At 45.1% G+C, this 18,114-nt stretch overlaps 1 protein-coding gene across 2 annotated transcripts in view; it reads left to right on the top strand.

The window, feature by feature from the left end:
- The window catches only part of MOCS3 (molybdenum cofactor synthesis 3), a 279,116-nt gene that overhangs the window by 225,927 nt on the left and 35,075 nt on the right, over window positions 1-18,114 (top strand). For both annotated transcript variants that reach the window (XM_063917574.1, XM_063917573.1), the window contains 2 exons: window positions 12,678-12,774; window positions 13,152-13,256. In XM_063917574.1, the coding sequence (XP_063773644.1) occupies window positions 12,678-12,774; window positions 13,152-13,256 (202 nt within the window). The remainder of the gene's footprint in view (window positions 1-12,677; window positions 12,775-13,151; window positions 13,257-18,114) is intronic.

Below are 18,114 nucleotides of genomic sequence, written 5' to 3'. Positions count from 1 at the left end.
TATTGCTGCAATAAGGGCTATGTTATTGTTGCATCAGGGTTGAACTGATGCTCTGTTGTTGTTCATACTGTTAACTGGGTATGTTTATCACAAGTTATACGGTGTGATTGGTGTGGCTGGTATGACTCTTGCCCTGGATTTCCAAAATCCTTTCCTTGTACTGTCAGCTCTTCTGGGCACAGTTTCTCTAACTGAGGTCTGGAGGAGGGACATAGAGGGAGGAGCCAGAGCACACCAGAATCTAAATTCTTTCTTAAAGTGCCCATGTCTCCTGCGGAGCCCGTCTATTCCCCATGGTCCTTACGGAGTCCCCAGCATCCACTACGGACTACGAGAAATAGATTTACCGGTAAGTAAAATCTTATTTTTTATGTCATCAAGTCCCTACACATTCCAGTGCTCTCAGCCAGCACAATAAAATGTCTAGCTGAGGCTTTGCTAACAGACAGCCCAGGTGAGAGTGTAGCAGGGACAGCTGCAGGGTGTGGTGGCTGTACCCGGGAGAAGGGCTGAGCTTCCAGGGACTTCCTTGATTTTAGATAGTTTTGTTTGTAAAGGGCCCATCTATCGTTGAATATTTGCAGTTTAATCCTCAAACGCCTGTTTTCGGGAGGTAACTGCAAATATTTAGTAGTCCCCAAATGTATCACTGAGGAATCGCAGCAGATAACTTTGGTATCTGCTGCAATCCCTTCATTCCTGCTGGCAGCCACAACCCTCATAGGGGAATACATATGTTTTACCGGCAGACGGGATGCCGGCTATCACTATACCGACAGCGGCATCCCATCTGTCAGAATGCCAGCAGCAAGGCACTGAGTCCCCTCGTGGGGGGTACTTGCCGCGCTTCAGGCACAGAGGTTGTATTCACACTAGTTTGGTAGCGTGGACCCACCAAGCGAGTGGGAATACCCGGTGTTGGTCGGGATTCCGGCTGTCGGCATTTCACAGACTGACTGGATTCCAGCATCTGTCTCCCGACGTTATATTAACTGCATCCCTTCATAGGTCCCGATGGGGAAGGCAGTGGTGCCAGGTTTGCCAACTTCCGGAATTCAAAGCATTCCGAAGATTGGCCCCCGTCGTTACCACCATCTGTAGCCTCTGGGATACACTCCGCATAGCCAGCCATGTGAGGGTTCCCATGGAACCTTCCACAACAATGGCTGTGGCACAGGAGCCCTGGCAGCACTCATAGCACATCATAGGGACAGACTCCTTCCAGAGCCCCTGTCCCTGCCAGTGCTCAATGATACGTCCGGTGTAAGAATTGCAATTGGAATTGGGCACGTGCTCCTCTTTTAGTGTACATAAAAAAAATTGTAAATTCACCCATACGCAGCATGATGCACCTGCCCCTATTCTTATGTTTGGTTTGTTACAGTGCCCATCAGCCTACACTTGTTACAGAAGATGCACCTGAAAACTCATATTATTACACTTATGGCTGCACTTCTGGCAATCCACCCTCACTGAACTTTATCTAGGTGAGATTACCCATTATGCCCCTTCATCCATAACTGGAGATGCACTTGAGATGTGTACGACTCTGCATCTTTTATACTTGCGCACACTTGGTTCACGCTGTGCACAGGTGGAAAAGCCAGGGCCACTTCCATGCTTTTGCCCCCAGGCTAAAAGTTGCCAGCCAGCCCCTGCTAACAGGAGACATTTAGTGTCTCAATACTTCATTACAAAACTTTCTGATTTCTTAATAACCACATGTCTATACAGGCACTAGTTTATCAATGATATTACAGATTCAAAATCCACTACATTTGTTTGACAACTCCATGTTGCTGTGGATCTTGTAATTTGTCTGACTAATTTACCAAAGTTACCATACAGGTGAAACTCAGAAAATTAGACTATTACATAAAATCAATAAAAAAAAATAAAAAAAAAGGATTTTAAATACAGAAATGTCGGCCCTCTGAAAAGTATAATCATGCATGTGTACTCAGTACTTGGTTTGGGCCCCTTTTGCATTAATTATTGCCTCAAAGCGGCGTGACATGGATTGTATCAGCCTGTGGCACTTCTGAGATGTTATGGATGACCAGGATGCTTCAAAAGCGGCCTTCAGCTCTTCTGCATTGTTCGGTCTCATGTCTCTCATCTTTCTCTTGGCAATGCCCCATAGATTCTCTATGGGGTTCAGGTCAAGCGAGTTTGCTGGCCAATCCAGCACAATAATCCCACGGTCATTGAACCAGGTTTTGGTACTTTTGGCAGTGTAGGCAGATGCCAAGTCCTGCTGGAAAATTAAGTCAGCATCTCCATAAAGCTTGTCTGCTGAAGAAAGCATGAAATTTTCTAAAATGTACTGGTAGATGGCTGCGTTGACTCTGGAATTAATAAAGCACAGTGGACCAACACCAGCAGATGACGTGGCTCTCCAAATCAACACAGACTGTGGAAACTTCACACTGGACTTCAAGCATCTTGGATTGTGTGCCTCTCCATTCTTCCTCCATACTCTGGGACCTTGGTTTCCAAATGAAATGCAAAATTTGCTCTCATCAGAAAAGAGGACTTTGTACCACTGAACAACAGACCAGTTCTTTCTTTCTGGTCAGGAAAAGGTCATTTAAAAGTGTGGGGGAGCTTCACAAGGAGTGACCTGAGGCTGGATTTAGTGCACCAAGAGCCACCACACACAGACAGATCTGGGACATGGGCTTCAAATGTTGTATTCCTCTTATTAAGCCGCTCCTGAACAACAAACAACGTCAGAAGCGTCTTACCTGGGCTAAAGAAAAAAGAGAATCTATGGGGCATTGACAAGAGAAAGATGAGAGACATGAGAACGAACAATGCAGAAGAGCTGAAGGCCGCTATTGAAGCATCCTGATACAACACCTCAGCAGTGCCACAGGCTGATAGAATCCATGCCACGCCGCATTGAGGCCTAAACCAAGTACTGAGTACATATGCATGATTATACTTTTCAGAGGGCTGATATTTCTGTATTTAAAATCCTTTTTTTATTGATTTTATGTAATATTCTAATTTTCTCTTACGTCCTAGAGGATGCTGGGGACTCCGTATGGACCATGGGGTATAGACGGGCATGAGACATGGGCACTATAAAGAACTTTAGATGGGTGTGCACTGTCTCCTCCCTCTATGCCCCTCCTCCAGACCTCAGTTAGATCCTGTGCCCAGAGGAGACTGGGTGCACTACAGGGGAGCTCTACTGAGTTTCTCTGAAAAATAATTTTGTTAGGTTTTTTTATTTTCAGGGAGCACTGCTGGCAACAGGCTCCCTGCATCGTGGGACTGAGGGGAGAGAAGCAGACCTACTTAAATGATAGGCTCTGCTTCTTAGGCTACTGGACACCATTAGCTCCAGAGGCTCGGAACGCAGGTCTCACCCTTGCCATTCGTCCCGGAGCCGCGCCGCCGTCCTTCTCACAGAGCCGGAAGATAGAAGCCGGGTGAGTATAAGAAGAAAGAAGACTTCAGATCTTCTCTGCGGTAACGCTGCGCGCCATTGCTCCCACACACAACACACACAGAGGGCGCAGGGGGGGCGCCCTGGGCAGCAATAATAAACCTCTAGGGACTGGCTAATATATATATATATATATATATATATATATATATATATATATATATAGGCTGCGGAGGCAGTATATTATATAATCCCCCGCCAGTATAGTAAATTTGAGCGGAACCGAAGCCCGCCGCTGAGGGGGCGGAGCTTGATCCTCCAGCACTAACCAGCGCCATTTTCTCCACAGCACACTACAGAGAAGCTGGCTCCCCGGATTCTCCCCTGCTGAACACGGTGACAGAGGGCAAAAAAGAGAGGGAGGGGGGCACTTTTTATTGGCGCAGTGAGTGTATATTTATATAAAAGCGCTGTTTTGTCTGGGAATTTTGTTTCCAGTGTCAGTTGGCGCTGGGTGTGTGCTGGCATACTCTCTCTCTGTCTCTCCAAGGGGCCTTACTGGGGAACTGTCCCCATATAGATATATCCCTGAGTGTGTTGGGGTGTCGGTACGCGTGTGTCGGCATGTCTGAAGCGGAAGGCTCATCTAAGGAGGAGGTGGAGCAGATGATTGTGGTGTCTCCGTCGGCAACGCCGACACCTGATTGGTTCGATATGCTGAATGTTTTAAATGCAAATGTGTCTTTATTACATCAGAGGTTGGACAAAGCAGAGTCCAGGGATAGAACAGGGAGTCAATCCATGGCTTTGGCTGTGTCACAGGGCCCTTCAGGGTCTCAGAAACGTCCCCTGTCCCAAGTAGCAGATACTGATACCGACACGGATTCTGACTCCAGTGTCGACTACGATGATGCGAGGTTACACCCAAGGGTGGCCAAAAGTATTCATTATATGATCATTGCAATAAAGGATGTTTTACATATCACAGATGACCCCTCTGTCCCTGACAAGAGGGTACACATGTTTAAGGAAAAGAAACCTGAGGTAACCCATCTCATGGGCTGAGCGCGTTATTTGAAAAGGCTTGGGAAACTCCAGACAAGAAACTGCAGATTCCCAAAATAATTCTTATGGCGTATCCTTTCCCTGCGCAGGACAGGTTACGGTGGGAATCCTCACCCAGGGTGGACAAGGCGTTAACGCGCTTGTCCAAAAAGGTGGCGCTACCGTCTCCAGACACGGCAGCCCTCAAGGATCCTGCTGATCGCAGACAGGAAACTACCTTAAAATCTATTTATACACATACGGGGGCCTTGCTCAGACCGGCAATAGCATCGGCTTGGGTTTGTAGCGCTGTTGCGGCTTGGACGGATACTTTGTCAGCTGACATTGATACCCTGGATAGGGATACCACTTTATTGACCTTAGGTCACATTAAAGACGCAGTCTTATATATGAGAGACGCACAGAGAGACGTTGGTCTACTAGGTTCGAGAGCCAACGCCATGCCGATTTCTGCTAGGCGAGCCCTGTGGACCCACCAATGGACGGGTGATGCCGACTCAAAGAAGCATATGGAAGTTTTACCTTACAAAGGTGAGGATTTATTTGGGGAAGGTCTCACGGACCTGGTTTCCACAGCTACCGCGGGCAAATCTACTTTTTTACCTTATGTTTCCCCACAGCAAAAGAAAATGCCACAATATCTGATGCAGTCCTTTCGGTCGCGTAAGTCCAGAAGAGGTCGGGGCTCTTCCTTCCTCGCCAGAGGTAGGGGAAGAGGGAAGAAACAGCCTGCTACGGCTATTTCCCAGGAGCAGAAGTCCTCCCCGGCTTCTACTAAATCCACCGCATGACGCTGGGGCTCCACTGAAGGAGTCTGCGCCGGTGGGGGCACGTCTTCGACTCTTCAACCACGTCTGGGTTCAGTCAGACGTGGATCCTTGGGCAAGGGAAATTGTATCCCAGGGTTACAAACTGGAATTCGAAGACGTGCCTCCTCGCCGGTTTTTCAAATCGGCTCTACCAGCTTCTCCCCCAGAGAAAACTGTGTCAGCAACAAGTGGTTGTCGAAGTTCCCCTAGTTCAACAGGGGAAGGGGTACTATTCAACCCTATTTGTGGTCCCGAAACCGGATGGCTCGGTCAGACCCATTCTAAATTTAAAATCCCTAAACCTGTACTTGAAAATTCAAGATGGAATCGCTCCGGGCAGTTATCTCCAGCCTGGAGGGGGGGGGGGGGATTTATAGTGTCACTGGACATAAAGGACGCATACCTTCATGTCCCCATATACCCCCCTCATCAGGCGTACCTGAGATTCGCTGTACAGGACTGTCATTACCAGTTTCAGACGTTGCCGTTTGGGCTTTCCACGGCCCGAGGATTTTCACCAAGGTAATGGCGGAAGTGATGGTGCTCCTGCGCCGGCAGGGAGTCACAATTATCCCGCACTTGGATGATCTCCTGTTAAAGGCGAGATCAAGAGATCAGTTGCTGGAAAGCTCCGTATGGACCATGGGGTATAGACGGGCTCCGCAGGAGACATGGGCACTATAAAGAACTTTAGATGGGTGTGCACTGGCTCCTCCCTCTATGCCCCTCCTCCAGACCTCAGTTAGAGAAACTGTGCCCAGAGGAGACGGACAGTATGAGGTTAGGATTTTTGTTAATCTAAGGGCAAGATTCATACCAGCCAACACCATCCACACCATATAACATGTAATATACACAACCAGTTAACAGTATGAACAAAACAGCATCAGCCAAACACTGATCTTAACTGTAAGATAACCCTTATGTAAGCAATAACTATATACAAGCCTTGCAGAAATATGTCCGCACTGGGACGGGCGCCCAGCATCCTCTACTGACTAGGAGAAAAAGATTTACCAGTAGGTTTAAAATCTTATTTTCTCTTACGTCCTAGAGGATGCTGGGGACTCCGTAAGGACCATAGAGGATTATACCAAAGCTCCAGACCGGACGGGAGAGTGCGGATGACTCTGCAGCACCGACTGAGCAAACATGAGGTCCTCATCAGCCAGGGTATCAAACTTGTAGAAGCCTGAGTGCTTGACCTCTATTTAGGGAATGATCTCTCAGATCTCTACTAGGGTAGCTCATACTGAGACTAAAACTCCGGTATTAAAGAAGTCTATGTCAGTTTGGTAAGGTTCTGTCCTTATTCTTTCAAAATCCTGTAGCATACACCCACAAAAACGTCCACTTGCCCAGATTATGCAAGATGACACGGAAACCGACTTTGACACGGCTGACGGTGATGGGGATATGCTGAGGAGGGGGGTGGCATCCCTGGCTAAGCGGGTGCAGCTCATGATTGAGGCTATTAGAGATGTGTTAAACATTTCTGACACAACACCTGAGCAGGTTGAGGAGGCTTACTTCACAGATAATAAGAAAGCCTTGCTAACCTTCCCTGCATCTAAAGAATTAAACGCTTTATTTGAAAAATTCTGGGAGAACATAGAGAAAAAATTCCAGATCCCTAAAAGGGTTTTGGTTGCCTTTCCTTTCTCTGAGGAGGATAGGAAAAATTGGGAAAACCCACCCATAGTTGACGCATCTGTTTCCAGACTGTCAAAGAAGGTGGTTTTACCTGTCCCTGGGTCTACCGCGTTAAAGAAACCGGCTGATCGTAACATTGACACTACGCTCAAATCCATATACACTGCTACAGGCGTGGTGTTGAGGCCCACTATTGCCTGTGCATGCATTTCTAAAGCTATAGTAAAGTTGTCAGGCACGTTACTAGAGGATTTGAATTCAATGGATAAAAGTGACATTGAGCTATTTTTACGTAACATACAGGATTCTGCGGGGTTCATGGTTGAATCCATGAAGGACCTGGGTACGCTGACTGCAAGGGTATCTTCCATGTCTGTCTCAGCTCGCAGGGGTCTCTGGTTACGCCAATGGTCCTCAGACGCGGAATCTAGGAGAAGTGCGGAGAACCTACCCTACACAGGTCAGGCTCTATTTGGGGAAGCATTGGATGCTACCGGCAACTGCAGGCAAGTGACCTTTTCTTCCCTCAGCTACGCCTTCTACGAAGAAACCCTTTTCTTCATCTGCATCGCAATCCTTTCGGACCACTAACACAAAAATGTCCAAGCCTCCTACCACCTTCTTTAGAGGTGGTTGTGCAAAATCCAAAAAGCCTGCACCCGCAGGCTCCCAGGACCAGAAACCGGCTTCTGGTTCCTCAAAATCCTCAGCATGACGGTGGTCTGCGAAGCCTGGAAGATGGGCTGGTGGGTGTGAGGCTCAGACGTTTCAGCCACATCTGGGTGTCGTCCGGCCTGGATCCCTGGGTACAGGATATTGTGTCCCAGGGGTACAGACTGGAGTTTCAAGACTTCCGCCGCACCGATTCTTCAAATCAGGCTTGCCAGTTTTGCTGGCAGAGAGGGCTATCCTACAGGAAGCCATCCAAAAATTGGAAAAGTCACAGGTCATTGTTCCTGTTCCACCTCATATGCAAACCAAGGGGTTTTATTCAAACCTTTTCGTGGTACCGAAACCGAATGGTTCGGTCAGACCGATTTTGAACTTGAAATCGTTAAACACTTATCTGAAGGCGTTCAAATTCAAAATGGAGTCTGAGAGCGGTGATCTCAGGTCTGGAGTAGGGAGAGTTTCTGGTATCCCTGGATATCAAGGATGCATACCTCCACATTCCGATTTGGCCGCCACACCAGGCTTATCTCAGATTTGCACAGTTGGACTGTCACTATCCGTTCCAGGCGCTGCCAGCCGGCCTCTCCACGGCACCAAGGGTGTTCACCAAGGTGATGGCAGAGATGATGGTTCTCCTCTGCAGACAGGGGATGAACATAATTCCAAATCTAGACGAGCTGCTGATAAAGGCATCATCCAGGGAGAAGTTGTTACAGTCCATTGCTCTCACGACTCATCTACTCAGGGAGCACGGTTGGATCCTGAACCTTCTGAAGTCACATTTTGAGCTGACAAGGAGATTGTCGTTCCTGGGAATGATCCTCGACACAGAGGTGCAGAGGTTGTTTCTACCTGAGGAGAAAGCGTTGGTGATTCAAACAATGGTCCGGGATGTCCTGAAACCAGCCCGGGTATCGGTTCATCAGTGCTTTCGCCTTCTGGGGAAGATGGCTGCCTCTTACGGGGAACTACAGTACGGAAGATTTAATGCTTTGTCATTCCAACTGGATCTCTAGACAAGTGGTCGGGATCTCACCTACACATGCAACAGAGGATACGTCTGTCGCCGAAAGTAAGGATTTCACTCCTCTTGTGGCTGCAACTGCCTCACCTTCTGGAGGGCCGCAGGTTCGGGGTTCAGAACTGGATCCTTCTAACCACGGATGCAAGTCTCGGAGGTTGGGGCGCAGTCACCCAAGGGGAAACCTTCCAAGGAAGGTGGTCATGTCAGGAATCCCTTCTTCCAATAAATATCCTGGAGCTAAGAGCCATCTACAACGGTCTTCTACAAGCAGCACAACTTCTGCAAGATCAGGCCATTTAAGTGCAGTCGGACAATGTAACGAAGGTGGCCTACATAAACCGACGAAGAGCAGAGCTACAATGTCAGAGGTAACAAAAATCCTCCTCAGCAGAAAGGCACGCTATGGCGCTGTCAGCAATCTTCATTCCGGGAGTGGACAACTGGGAAGCGGACTTCCTCAGTAGGCACGATCTCCATCCAGGAGAATGGGGCCTCCATCCAGAGGTATTCACGGAGGTGACCCGTCGTTGGGGCGTACCTCAATAGGACATGATGGCCTCGCGTTTCAACAAGAAACTTCGGAGGTACTGTTCCAGGTCGGGAGACCCACAAGCAGTGGTGGTGGATGCCCTGGTAACACCGTGGGTGTTCAAGCCAGTGTATGTGTTACCTCCACTTCCACTCATTCCAAGAATTCTAAAGCTTGTAAAAATAACAAAAGTTCAGGCGATCCTCATTGTTCCGGACTGGCCAAGGAGGGCTTGGTACGCGGATCTGCTGGATCTACTGCTGGAAGGTCCAAGGCCTCTTCCTCTTCGGGAGGATCTTCTACAACAGGGGCCGTTCGCTTATCAAGACTTACCACGGCTACGTTTGACGGCATGGAGGTTGAACACCAGATATTGGCTCGGAAGGGCATTCCGAACAAGGTTTTTCCTACCCTGATACAGGCTAGGAAAGGAGTTACGTCTAAACATTACCATTGCATTTGTAAAAAGTATGTGTCTTGGTGTGAATCCATGAAGGTTCCTGCGGTGGAGTTTCAACTTGGTCGGTTTCTTCTCCTCCTGCAAGCAGGTGTGGAAATGGGCTTGCGTTTGGGATCCATAAAGGTCCAGATTTCAGCTTTATCCATTTTCTTCCAGAAACAATTGGCTGCCCTCCCTGAGGTTCAGACCTTTTTGAAAGGGGTTCTGCACATCCAGCCTCCCTTTGTGGCGCCGATGGCACCCTGGGATCTTAACGTGATGTTGCAGTTCCTGCAGTCGGATTGGTTTGAGCCCTTACAGGAGGCTGAGGTCAAGTTTCTCATGTGGAAGGCTGTCACTTTGTTGGCCTTAGCTTCTGCTCGACGTGTGTCGGAATTGGGGGCTTTGTCCTGTAAAAGTCCCTACTTAATCTTCCATGAAGATAGAGCTGAGCTCTGGACGCGTCAGCAGTTTCTTCCACAGATTGTGTCTGCTTTTCATATGAACCAGCCTATTGTGGTGCCAGTGGCTACTGACTCCTCAATTGCATCAAAGTCCTTGGATGTTGTGAGGGCTTTAAAGATCTATGTGAAGAGGACTGCTCGTCACAGAAAATCGGACTCTCTGTTTGTCCTTTATGATCCCAAGAAAATTGGGTTTCCTGCTTCTAAGCAGACGATTTCTCGCTGGATCAGGTTCACTATCCAGCATGCATATTCTACGGCAGGATTGCCGTGTCCAACATCTGTTAAGGCCCACTCTACTCGTAAAGTAGGGTCTACCTGGGCGGTTTGCCGAGCGGCTACTTGGTCTGGGTCGAACAAGTTTGCGAAGTTCTACAAGTTCGATACTTTGGCCTCTGAGGACCTAAAGCCTCCGCGCTCTCCCTGCCTTTCTGGGAGCTTTGGTACATCCCCATGGTACTAATGTGGACCCCAGCATCCTCTAGGACGTAAGATAAAATAGGATTTTAAAGACCTACCGGTAAACCCTTATCTCGTAGTCCATAGAGGATGCTGGGCACCTGCCCAGTGCTTCGTTATCCTGCAGTGGTTCTTTGGTTCAGTAATGCGTTGTTCTTAGTTAAGTACTGCGTTTCTTTACTGGGTTCAGTAATGTTTCAGCTGTTGCTGAGTTTTCAGGCTAGTTAGCCTGGTTTGCCTTGTGTGTGTGAGCTGGTATGAATCTCGCCACTGTCTGTGTATTTCCTTCTCTCAAAGTATGTCCGTCTCCTTGTGCACAATTTCCTAGACTGAGTCTGATAGGCGGGGCATATAGGGGAGGAGCCAGCACACACATGCACACTATAAAAGTTTCTAAAGTGCCAAGCTCCAGTGGACCCGATCTATACCCCATGGTACTAAAGTACAAGACTCCAGTATCCACTACGGACTAGGAGGTATTAAATTCCTATTTTTTCTTTTTTTCTCTTATATATTTTACATTTGCTTATATTGCATGTGAGGGCATGTATTTGTCGCATCAGATTGTTTTTTTCTTTGTAGTTTTGTTTAACATAGATTGTAAGCTTGCGAGCAGGGCCTTCCTACCTCTGTCTGTCTGTTTTTGCCCAGTTTTGTTCTATAACTGTTGTTCTAATTGTAAAGCGCAACGGAATATACTGCTTTATATAAGAAATTGCTAATAACAATAATAATAATCCAAATTATGTTTAATACTACAATTAGTATAAACTTAGGAGCGCAACAGAAAAGGTTAATACATTTTTAATCAATTAAATTTCATATAAATAAAGAATAAAAATATAAAACAGGCAATTTCGCGGTCAGTCGCCGCCCATGGACGGACCGCAAGTCCCAACACTCGAACCTGAACCATTGTGGAACTCTGAGTATCAGCGCTGTATCCAATTAAAACAGCGACACCTTTACAAAGTAAAAGATTCCTACAAGTAAAAGTATTGGACCAGGATATTGGTGGCAACTTTATTCTTCCTCTAAAACTAAGAGAGACAAGATCAATATTGGAGGTGGAGCATAGCGCAGAGCTAATTAGAACTGGTGGATATAGTATATTCCAAAATGAAGTTTTAAACACGGTTTATATTATGTGATAACAATTATATAGTAATCAATAGACGTAACACACTGAATTTTTGTGGCAAATTGCCTGTTTTATATTTTTGTTCTTTATATATGAAATGTAATTGATTAAAAATGTATTAACCTTTTTTGTTGCGCTCCTAAATTTATACTAATTGTAGTATTAAACATAATTTGTATGGTTTAAGGGTAATATTCTGGGTTACCTAGTAGGAGCTGCATATTATATGGAAAAATAGGGATTGATCAGAAATCATAATATATAATTGTTTTATCCATTGCGCCTGATTACAATTCGGAGTCTGCTCTCTTTGTATTGGTAAAACAATAATAATAATACCTGTTAAACTGAAAAGTTACAAAAGTCTCACTATATCATGTATACAATCTGCAATGTATTGCAACAACCATCATATAGTGTGTACACCCAATCCATCCAAGTCATCGTTTTAATGAATTGAGTGATCATCACATCATCACAACTGACGTGCTCTACATCAGATGGGATGATGCCACAGACAACATGGTGTTGTTACATTAAGCATGTGACGATGTATCACACACGGCGAATCGTGTAGTGTGTTTGGTGATGTATCATTACATCACATTGCTAGGTCGCGCCAAAGTATAGACTGTATTTTCTACTTTGAATAATTTTGTGCATTATGCATCCTCTGCAATTCATATATGAATATAGAAATTATGTAATTGTAGCAGCATACCATGAGAGCCAAAATGCACTACATTGTGTCTGTTCGCACATGACCTGTCTATGCACAAATATAGCCAATCACATGCTGTGCCCATTCAGCAGGAAATGGCAAAATGTGTGAGGCTGCCTGCTTCAGTCTCATATGGAGTGGGGGAAAAAACAAAACCTTTTTTTTATTTTGTATATTTTCCAGATTAAAACAAAAATCTATGTAAATGTCCACTAATAGATACCTTGGAGTGTCTACTATTTTAGTTGGCATCATTTTAGGGGTTCCTGTTAAATATTAACTTATTTCATGTTTGCATTTTCAGGATTATAAACAGATTCTGGATAAGCGATTTCCTCACCTACTCATTGATGTGCGACCACAGCCTGAAGTAGAGATATGTCGCCTGGGGCATTCTGTTCGTATCCTTCCCTAAACAATATACAGTATATGAAGTGGTTAGCTTATACCGTACAGAAATATATTAATTTCAAAGACCACATTTTAAAATAATAAACATTTTTATAATAGCGCAACAAATTAGACACGCAAATATATTTGGATTACCTCCACGTAACACAGGTAATATAGCAACCTGCTGTAAAAGATGTGCAAGAGGTCATCTAGACATATTTACATAAGTGTGAACACTAGGCTATTTTGTGTATCTTATTCAGCTCGGCAGTGTTATATATTAATTTGAAATATTGGCTTACTTTTAAATAGAATATGGCAAATACAAATTGTATAAAGCATTGCCATCTATAATTATTTCTCCTATTTAAAGATACATATAAAGATATACCTTTAAGTCAAATGGAGGACAAGAATATCACTTGGATAGATTTTCTAAATAAAAGTCTTGCTGAAATAAACAGTGGCTGCAATGAATTAGAAAAAAGAGGTAAGTAACAATGACTATCTTCTGCAAGTGTTCACTGCTTGTCAGTGGTCTTTTTCATTGGATACAACATAAAATTATATTTCTAAAGGGCCCTTCACACTAGAAGACATGAACAATGTGGAAAATGAGCAATTACCCTTGAACTTCCCAGATCCCTACCTAACAAACGAAATTGAGTGTACACACTAAGCAATTTTTCAAACAATTTGAAAGACGAAAGATATGTTTGGAATTTGCACCTTTTTTTACATATTTTAATATTGGGGAGGCATTTCTGGGTGTATGGGCAGGGCTGTAGAAGGTGGAACCAATGAAGTTTTTTTTTTTTAATCACCCACAGCCCCACCAATTTCCACTGTGCCACCTACTTCATAAAAAAATTAATTATAATGGGTTCAATAGTAATATATATATATATACACACACACCAGAGTGCCCGTCTCTCCCATTAAGACCGCGTTACTGCGTCGGGTGCCTCCACAAATAATAGTCACATAAAGTCCAAACGTGCAGCACTCCTAGCGGCTTGAATAAAGGACAACAGCAGGGCATGCGTGTAGACATCGTTTCAATGCCTTTATTGCAGCAAAAAAGACCTGATGACAATGCCGCAATAAAGGCATTGAAATGTCTACACGCATGCCTTGCTGTTGTTCTTTATTCAAGCCGCACCTTTGGACTTGGTATAATATACTGTGTGTGTGTGTGTGTGTGTGTGTGTGTGTGTGTGTGTGTGTATGTATGTATGTATGTATGTATGTATGTATGTATGTATGTATATATATATATAAATTTCACAAACACTCGCCTGAATGGGGTATACTTGCTCCGGTGCCCTCTGGAAAAGTCCATCCATACAGCAGCAAGTGTTTGCAACAGCGGCACTCAGAGACTGGAGCGGCATATATAAGTGGAAGAAAAACTCTGTGCTTTAATTCATAACGTCAGCTTGTAATCCAACGTTTTGGGGCGTGTTGCTATGCTCACCTTGACAAAGGGACGTTTGCGCCCCGAAACGTTGGATTACAAGCTGACGTTATGAATTAAAGCACAGAGTTTTTCTTCCACTTATATATGCCGCTCCAGTCTCTGAGTGCCGCTGCTGCAAACACATGCTGCTGTGTGTAAATATATAAATATATATATAATATTATATTGAACCCATTACAGTTAATTTTTTATTACGTTGGTGGCATAGTGGAAATATTGTGTGGGCCAGTGGGTGTATAAAAACTTCATTGGTGGGGCAGTGGACGGAGTTGCTGAGCGGTCAAAAGCTCAGAATGAAGCCGCTAGCGTAGAGGGAGACGCTGGTGTGGAGGTGAGCAATGTCACATTATGTACATCGCTCATCGCGGCTCCATACAAACAGGCCGTGATGAGCGATGTTACAAGTGACATCGCTCACATTGAGCTGTCTGCACCGCCGACCTGCAATCAACGAGCGCTGGTGCACGCATCGTTGATTGCTAGAACCATACACACTAGACGATGTGAACGATATATCATTCACAATCGTAGGTATCTGCCATATTGGTCAAAATAATCGTCTAGTGTGTATGGCCCTTAAGATGAAGTAAGAATAGCTTTCCCATAAATCTGTTCTTGTTTTACCAAATACTATCACTGACTTCATGTCCACTCCGAAATCATGCACCAGGTTTTTCTCAACAAACCTCACAACACCTCACATTGGCGTATTTGTAATGGGTGCACCGGCACACACTGCACTTTTTTTTCATTTTTTTTTTTTCAATACTCATCCTCCGGAGTCCCACACCGACGGCAGTAGCGGTGTTAAATCCCCGTGCAAATGGTGCAGCACTCTAGAGCTCAGACTCTGTAGTGCTGCCGGTAGAGAGGAGGGGGCCCGAACGGATGAAAATGAACATGGGCCTTCTCCTCTCTCAAAGCGCCTCTGACCCCTAATCTTAACAGACTCTTAGGGGGGAATTCAGTTTGGTGTAAGTGTGGTCCCACGAGGTGAATGCAGTTCAGTTCTAAACTCGCATTTCTTTCTCTGAGTAAATGTGCCAGTTTTTGTTCGCACTCACCTGAGCAGGTGAAAGGGTAGGGAATTTTTTTTTTCCAAATGTAAAAATGTTGGGACCTGCTTCAGAACCCTTTTTCCCCCCTCACATCCCCCATATGTATACAAATATATACAGTACTTTGCAAACGATTTAGGCAGGTGTTGATATAATGCTGCAAAGTGATAATGTTTTCAAAGATAGAAGTATTAATGGTTTAATTGTATCAATTAACAAAATGGAAAGTGAATGAGCAGATCAGAAATCTAAATCAAATCAATATCTCGTGTGGCCACCCTTTGCCTTCAAAACAACATCAATTCTTCTAGGTCCAGTTGCACAGTGCTTGAATGTACTCAGCAGGGAGGTTGTTCCAAACATTTTGGAGAACTAACCACAGATCTTCTGTAGATGTAGGCTTGCTCAAATCCTGTGTGTTATCTATACATACTATACCTACAGCAAAATCATGGGTCAACAGAAGGTGATGTAGTGATGTTACCATATGACACAGTCATCCCGACCACCACACATTCTGACAGTCTGCATCCCGACTAACAAGGTGCTTCGTTGCGTTCGACCCCCCCTCCCCTCCGCCATCAAACTGATCCCAACCGCCTGTATCACAATCCCAACAGAAATACACATGGAACAACGGACAACTACTGTATGTGGTAGTCAGCCTTCACCACTATAGTTAGCATTCACACAAACTGTACTACGTGGTTTCAGTGCTAGCAACATGATGAGGTAGGGGAGGAGGCAGCTGTAGACAGTCTGCCCACCCAGTGAAGGTGTAAATTAAGAGGGAGGAGGGGGGAGCACTATAAGTTTGTCTGTATGTGTATATGTGTGTCACTATACGTTTGTATGTGTGTGACTGTATGTATTATGTATGCATATGACTGTATATTTGCATGTGTGTGACAGTAATATATGTATTTATTTATGCATTCCAACCAATCATCACGGTTTGGTGGAACAGTCCTGTCTTTTGGATACTATCCCATCTGTGGGCTGGAGGAAAGGTGAAACTGTGGGCAGCCCAGCAGCTGGGAAGTGATGTGCATGCCCCCAGTGTAAAGTGAAATGGGTCATAGGGCCTTATTCAGGTTTGTTAGCAAACCAAAAAAAGCACACTATAATGGGCGAAATCATGTTGCACTGCAGGTGGGGTAGATGTATCATGTGCAGAGAGATTTGGATGGGGTGTGTTCATACTGAAATCTAAATTGCAGTGTGGAAATAAAGCAGCCAGTATTTACCCTGCAGAGAAACAGTGTAACCCACCCAAATCTGAATTTCCCTGTTACATGTTACATCTGCCCCACCAGCAGTGCAACATGGTTTTGCCTATTAGTGTGTATTTTTGGTTTGCTGACAAACCTGAATAACCCCCATAGTGCACTGAAGGCTTGCGCACTATGATCCAAACTCTGTATCCCAGATGTCTTAAGTGCCCTGGGCCCACCAAATTCTTATTCTAGCTCTGGGTCCTATAGGATGCTACATTTTGGGGATTTAGTAGTGGGATCTAAAGTCCCAATTTTTATTTTAATGCTTAACTAGATTGCAGATTGTGCAAGCCTTCAGTGTCATCCTTGACTCAGAACTGTCCTCTGCTCCCCACATTCAATCTTTCTCAAAATCATGTTACATGCATCTAAAAAACATATCCAAAATATGACCATACCTTACACAAGACACTGCAAAAACTCTAATCCATGATCTCATTATCTCTCGCATTGATTGTCTTCTTACTGGTCTTACGAAAAAGAGACTCTCTCCACTACAATTCATTCTGAATGCAGCTGCAAGGCTAATCTTCCTCGCTAGATGTTCATCGGCTGCAGATCCACTCTGTCAGTGCCTCCATTGGTTTCCTGTATTCTGCTGTATTCAATATAAAATGCTTTTACGCACACACAAGGCCATTAACCAAACTACACCAATGAACATCTCTTCGGTTATCTCAAAATATCTCAAAACCCAACCTCTCTGCTCTTCACAAGATCTACGTGTCTCATCCACACTCATTATTTGCTCCCATTCACAATTGCAGGACTTTCTTCAGGCTGTACACACTCTGTGGAATGTCCTACCACTCATAATAAGACTCTCCCCTAGTCTCCAAACCTTCAAGGGTCCCCTGAAAACTCACCTCTTCAGGCTAGCTTATCACATTCCAGAACCTCTCACTCAACCTTCATAAGCTTTCCTATCCAGTTATGTCCCCACTGTACAGTCCACACATATCCCCCACATATTTCTCCGGCAGGGTCCACAGGTTATCCACATGATAACAATGGGATATGATAAAGTGACAGCGGATTTGAACCAATCGGTCAAAGCTTTTCGGCCTCCCAGCATGCAACGTGCCCGTCCATATATCCCCGCCTCCTGGCTCAGGCAAATCAGTTTTTTGTTTGGTGCGGCAGGAGCCGGACCATGGTCAGAGGGCTGCTGGTTTTTAGCAGCCCTAAGTTTTCTTATTTTATTTTTATAGTCTTACTATTTTTTCTTGAGCGATCTCTCTAAAAAGCGTTTTTTAACGTACCTTTAGAAAGAGTCGCTCCAACAACTATCCGCTGAGTCGCGACAACGCTTATCCGCGAGTACAGTGCTGTTTCGGCGGGTGTCTGTGTCGGATATACTAGCTGCCTCCAGGAATAGTATAAGGCCGCGATCCCTAGGGTTGATGTCAGCAGTGGGGAGTCAGACGCTCTCCTTTTCGCCCCTCCCCTAGGTTCATGACCAGTTTCCTCCGAGTCTCCCACCATGAACTGTTTTCCCGCTTCCGTCTGAGACGCTGTACACGAAGGGGACCC

This window comes from Pseudophryne corroboree, chromosome 4 (genome assembly GCF_028390025.1).
Source record: "Pseudophryne corroboree isolate aPseCor3 chromosome 4, aPseCor3.hap2, whole genome shotgun sequence".
Classification (NCBI taxonomy): Eukaryota; Metazoa; Chordata; class Amphibia; order Anura; family Myobatrachidae; genus Pseudophryne; species Pseudophryne corroboree.
This window is presented reverse-complemented; position numbering and strand designations above follow the sequence as displayed.